The 6362-nt window shown below is 48.5% G+C and overlaps 1 protein-coding gene across 1 annotated transcript; it reads right to left on the reverse strand.

Annotated features, from left to right (window-relative positions):
- Positions 1-5090: 5090 nt before the first annotated feature.
- Positions 5091-6355, reverse strand: LOC101756918. The gene is made up of 2 exons (XM_004987333.3): positions 5704-6355; positions 5091-5392 (listed from the first exon to the last, which is right to left on the reverse strand). Exons 1-2 carry the CDS (start codon positions 6325-6327, stop codon positions 5387-5389), a joined length of 630 nt encoding a protein of 209 aa, XP_004987390.1. The 5' UTR covers positions 6328-6355; the 3' UTR covers positions 5091-5386.
- Positions 6356-6362: the final 7 nt, after the last annotated feature.

Below are 6362 nucleotides of genomic sequence, written 5' to 3' on the forward strand. Positions count from 1 at the left end.
GCGCCACCAACACCATCGTCCATAGGCGCCACCACACCGCCACGCCCACCAGGCGCCCGCGCCGCCGGCCGCCGCCACCGTCCCCGTCCCCGGCGCCTGCTCCCTCCCCCGCGTCGCGCTCTCACGACGTCAGCTCGCCGCCTTCCCCCTACGCGGCATTGGCGCCGGGTCCCGGTCCAGGTCCGGCACCAGAGCCGTTCGTGGCGGCGGTCGCGGGCGGCGGGAGGCGAGGGGGAGCGAGCCTGAGCCCGCCGCTCATCGCGATGCCGGCGGCGGTGGGCGCGGCGCTGGTGGTGGTGCTGTACGCTCGCCTGGTGAGCTGAGTGTTCCACGCGGCGCGGCGGCGATGGCGGCACCGCCGGCTGTGGCTGCTCAGCCTCCCTGGCGGCGGCGGTGGCGGGCGAAGGAGGCGGGGCCGGGCGGAGGCGGCGGCCCGGGCGGAGGAGGTGGGGTTGGGCGGAGGCGACGGGCCGACCGGAGGAGGCGGGGGGCCGGAGGCGGCGGGGCCGGCCGGAGGAGGCGGGCTCGGGCGGAGGCAGCGGGCGTGGGAGGCGGAGGAGAGAGGAAGTGCGGGAGGGGCAAGGGACCACGCGGAGGAGAGAGGAAGAGGGGCAGGGGTGGAATTTGTGGTCCTTGGATCACTTTTAGCCCCTTTTAGGGCCTCTTTGGGGGCTAAATTTTAGCTCCTAAAGTTTAGCTATTTGTCACTTTTAGCCCTCCTGTTTGGATCCCAAGAGCTAAATTTTGAGCTAAAAGTGCAAGACTAAAATTTAATCCTTGGATTCAAACAGAGCCTAAGTATACTTCGTGACCGACCATAGGATAACTTATTCTAGTTAGAGAATAGCTTATTCTGTAGCCAGATCACAGGACGCACGATCCAGCGAGTCAGGATCCCGTGCGGTGCTGCCATTTAGAGGGTGTTTGGTTCTTTAGAACCTCCTAAAATTCCTGTCACATCGAATGTTTAGATACTAGGAGTATTAAATATAGATTAATTACAAAACCAATTGCACAGATGGATGCTAATTTGCAAGACGAATCTATTAAACCTAATTACTCCATGATTTGACAATGTGATACTACAGTAAATATATGCTAATAATGGATTAATTATGCTTGACAGATTTGTCTCGCGAATTAGCCTCCGTGTAGTTAGTTTTATAATTAGTTCATATTTAATCCTCCTAATTAGCTTTCGAATATTCGATGTGACATGAATTTTAGTCCGGACTCAAGATGTAAACATCCTGCCTAATTTTGGGGCGTCACCGCTGAGCCAACCACGTGAGCCGAGCCGCGCTGCAACTCTGGTGGCCGGTAGCCACGGTCATTAATGGGAAATGAATGATAATTAGTTACGCACGCTGACTTCGGGAAATTGAGTTCAGGTACATTACACGTGCATGTGTTACCAGAATACTAGAATGAGAGTGCGTAATCCAGTAATGGTAAATATCCAAAAAATTACGGTAATCCAGCAGAACATCAAACACATTGGACACCTCACTAGTATACAGTAAAATCGTTACGATAATTCAAATGCTGTGAGATGATAATTAGAATAGGAAGTTGCGACATTGAGACGTCAAGCTATTGTGGGGAACCAATTACTATAATAACAGGGTTATTTTTGAATAAGTAATTCATATTTTAATTGGCGACACATTATAATGCCCAATTTATTAGAATCCAATATACCATAATTACCACAGTGCCTTTACGAGAATTTATACAGTGGATTTACCGCAATGGAAACACGAATAGAAAATAGCAAAATGAGACTAAGCATAGCACCCTTATCGAGTTTTGTGTGCATAGAACAGAAAAAATTTGTCTGTCGAAACCAAACAAATCAAAGGTACTACAAAAAAGACAGTAGGTCTTTGTATTTGTTGACACCAGACATCAGGATTGAAGACCATCGAAGCCAGTGTACTTTTTTGTTGCGTAAAGAACAGCTAAGGACCTAAACTGAGGCACAGTTTGCAGCATACATTCATTCATCATTATCACTTTGGTTGGGATTTTTAGATGCCACTGCAGACAGCCTCTCCAGTGCAGTAGCAGCATGTGTGGAGCATTTATTCTACTACCCATCTGTGGCATCAAAATCTCCAGAATACTGGAAGCTGGTGATCAAATTGAAGTCTCCCCTGCATTTGCCAAGGAAGCCACATCCCCTAAAAAAAGTACTGGCACTCTTATGCATGGTATAATCTATTTTTTCACTGACTAGTAATTCATAGGAATATTAGTTATTTTTTGGGAGGAATTTTTTGGGAGGAATATTAGTATAATTCATAGGAGGAATTTTTTGGGCTAATCTCATAGGAATATTAGTAATTCATTCTCCACATATGATGAATCAACAGAAAGTAGTGGAATCTGATGGAATCGACAATCAGAACAAATAAACAACAATAACTTCCCGTTCCTCATCCAAAAATTTGGAAGGCCCATACAAAAATAATGAACTGGGCCAGATTTGCACGAATGCTCACCTCACAATCCATTCTTCTCTATGCACGGATTGAGATTGGTGGGAAGCCAAGCGCAAGTCATGGCGGCAGCCGCGACGTTGCAAGTCGCCACCGCATGCATGGTTGCAGATGAGAGGGCAGGGGGCTAGTTGTCCCGTATTGTAGAAGATTGGGTTATCGTCGAAGCCATGCCGGAGGGTGGAGGACAAGGGCGCAGCGGAGGTCGCGGAACCTGCGGATGTCTTCATCGGCGGTGCGTCCGGTGGAGAAGCATATGATCAACGGGGAAGTGGGCGTTATTTTGGGGCGTCGATGGCTGGGGCACGTGGACGGGAACCCCAGCATCCTTGTACCTCTTAGTAGGTATAACCATACCAGCCAACTGGTAACCTTGCATCGTTCGCCCTAACAATTTTCATGGACGGTGTTTGATTACCCTCGATCTCAAATCCAAAATCAAAACCCTACTGGAAACCAAACCCAAACCACTACTTCGTGTGATTATTGTTTGCTTACTTTGTTGTTTCTTTTGCTGATCAATAGCCTAGAAGTACATTTCAACGAGTCAACAATGCATAAAAAATTAATATTCCGAGAAGAACTATATGGTACTTTGCCAAGTGTTTTTATGTTTGCCGAGTGTTTTACCTTAGGCATTCAGCAAAGTACCTTGTTGCCGAGTGCTATCAAAAAAACACTCGGCAAAATAAGTTTGCCGAGTGTCTGCACTCGGCAAAGGGTTGCGTTGCCGAGTGTGCTAGGTTGGGCACTCGGCAAAGTTATTTTGCTATAACTACGCTACCCTCCCTCTCTCCAGATCCGCCCGGCCCCTCCTTTCCCGCACCGCCCCGCCTCCCTCCCTCTCTCTACTGATCCGCCCCGGCCCCTCCCTCTCTCCGGCCGCCGCCCTGCCCCTCCTCCCTGGATCCGGCCACCGCGTGGGGACCCTCGTGGGGACAATGCTCCTGTTGCGGCGCCTGGCCGGGGCAGCCCGCCGGCGGGGACTCACAGCGCGAGGCCTCGCGTTGGGGCCCCGCGAGAGGCGGCGAACGCCGTGGTGGTGGGCGCGGGCTTCGTCAGCCTCGCAATGGCCGGCCGTGAGGTGGTCGTGGTCGAGGTAGGCCCCAGCTTCGGCACTGGCACAAGCTCCCGCAACAGCGAGGTCATCCACGCCAGCATCTACTACCCGCCACGCAGACTCAAGGAGGCAGCTCGGGTGTGCTGGCGTGGCGGGCTTGGTGGCGTGGCGTCGTCGGGAGGCAAGAGTGGCGGCGGCCGTGGTGGGCGGCAGCCGGTGGTAGCGGCCGGTGGTGGCGGGCTAGTGCTTGTTTTTTTTCAAAAAATGTTTGCCAAGTATTTTCGGGGCATTGCCGAGTGTCGAAAAAACACTCGGCAAAGAGCGTCTGCCGTTCAAATTTTTGCCGAGTACACTCGGCAAACCGTTTTTAAAGCTCCTGTATCCCGTGAATTAAATAAGTAATTGGTAAAGGAAAGTCCGAATCAATCCCTTTTCTCTTTGGCGAGAACCCGGTTCGTTTCACAAAGAGACGCTGGTTTTCTGGTCAACGGCCAAAAAATTGGTGTGGCCAGTCCTGACATCAAACCAATCGTACCCTAAGATTATTGAAGGAATTAGTATCCAAGCACAATAACCAAAAGATGAGGAACAATCAGCCAGTTCATCGACCATCTTGCCACATTGTTGTTGACCCATCGCTCAGTTTTTAAGGTTCATTTGCCATGGCTCACATCGTAATGCACTGCTTCTCATGTTGTATATTAGATAGGATATTTCAACATATATTTGACACCAGTGACTATTTTAACTTCCTTGCCGTCCTCTCCTCGTTCTCTCAGCAACCACGAGACAATGATGAACCAGCCAGCTAGAAGATAAAACCACTCGGGCTTACGGAGGATCGATCGAGAAGGAGTCTGCTCGAGGTTGCGGTTGTGGGGGATATGATAACCGGTTACCATTCGGATGGGTCTGGCTGCCCGCTGGAGGGGTGGCTCAGCCCATCCGGATGGTAGATGGGTACGTGCGAAGCAAGACAAGCCTGCGGCGTGAAGAGATAGTGATAGAGAGATAGATCTAGTTTAAATATACAAAGAGATAAGTTGTACCATAATTCAGTTTGCTTCCTTATTATAACCGACTAGATTTAGATCCGAAGCTGATATGTAACCCTCCCCGGCCATATAAGGTGGGCATGGACCCCCTCCAAAAAAAACCAAGCCATATTCGATACCCAATATACTGAGAATACAATCCCGATCACAGAACGTAGGATATTACACAAATTCGGTGGCCCTAACATGGTACATCCTTTATGTACCTGTGTTCATCCATCTAGCTCTAGTTACAGTGATCCTCTCCAAACAATCTATCACCACGGATAGCCTCGTGGTGGACTACCGGAATTATTCCGCGACAAGTAGTGATGCTGATCATGTCCATTCTTTTGACGGAGGCCTTTAGTCATAGGCAAATAAAAGAAGTCCATGTCGACATACAGAACAAACTTCCAAAAAAATCCACCAAATAGGTTAATGCTAGGAAAAAGCAACTCATCCGACCAAATAGCCCTTCCAAACAGAACATACTTAGAATTGTGCATCATCAATATGACGGTGCAAGCAGCAACTAATATTTCACAAGGTCGTCACAATCATTATTGTCAATACATCAGGAGGCACAAGTTTCAATTACAACTAAAAGAGGGGAGGAGCAAAAAGCAATAGTAATTAAGGTATAAACGGATGGTAAAACACAATGTCGACGGGGAACGATCAATATTGTGATGTCAATAATTGGCAGCACCTATATTTCCAAGAGCATTGAAGACATTCAATGTTTGAGGCTAATGGCCGGTCGGGTGTCCGTTCAGCATCTCAAACAATTAACCCTGGTAAAAAAAAACTTAATTAATTTGGGATCAACGAAACAACTAACAGAAAAGGTAACAACCATGATAAGATACATGTGCTAGTGGGTTGTATCTTTCAATATATACTAAAAAAACTGCTGGTAGTAGAATGTACGTAGAATTGCTTAGCAAATACACCCGTGCTAGTAAATTTATAGATAAGGTGCTATACACTGAAAAAGTCAAAATAACATGTATATATAATTTGGGATGGAGGGAGTGCTAGAGATCTAACGCTAACACATAATAAATTAATGCTCAAATCCAGAAATTGGTGAGTGGCCGCGTACGTGACCAAATACACCGGTCCTATTAAATTCCTTATGATCCATCTTGCGAAACCAGGACAGGCCGGAAAGATCGCGCCATTTAAGGTGGGCCAGGATCAGCCATACGAAGGTGAGGAGTTCTCCACTACCTCTGGCCAGCAGCGCCGCGTGCATCTCCGACCGTGATTTGGCCGCAGCATACATGATCACCCACACCCAAAAGTCAACGAGATCCTGCAATGCTTCCGTGCTGGATGACCAAGGATTGATCCGCTCCCAAAAGTCACCAGCGTAGCTACTGCACTTGTAATTAGCAGCTGCTCGCCACAAATCCAGCGTAGCTACTGCACTTGTATCGAGAGCCAGCAAGGAAGGGTGGGTAACCAGGAGGTACATCATGTAGCGGGACAGTTGCCGGCACACAGTGCTTTCCACGTCCGAGAACAGGTCTTCCCTCAGGTGTGCCTCTGTTTGTATATGCATGTAGACAAGCATATTGCCAAAATCATTGAGTTCAGAATTTTTTGGTTGGCCCACAAAACCCTGGATATATTCCATTATTTTCTCATACTCATTCCATACACTGCGAGGAGTCGCATATGCAAAATACCACCTACCATACATCTTGCTTTGGAGACATTCCATTATTTTGTCCCCTTTGGCGTACTCCCAGCCTAATA

Source organism: Setaria italica, unplaced genomic scaffold (genome assembly GCF_000263155.2).
Source record: "Setaria italica strain Yugu1 unplaced genomic scaffold, Setaria_italica_v2.0 scaffold_111, whole genome shotgun sequence".
NCBI lineage: Eukaryota > Viridiplantae > Streptophyta > Magnoliopsida > Poales > Poaceae > Setaria > Setaria italica.

Coding starts and splice junctions, on each gene's coding strand:
- LOC101756918 (XM_004987333.3), bottom strand. CDS start 6,327: ATGGAATGTCTCCAAAGCAAGATGTATGGTAGGTGGTATTTTGCATAT.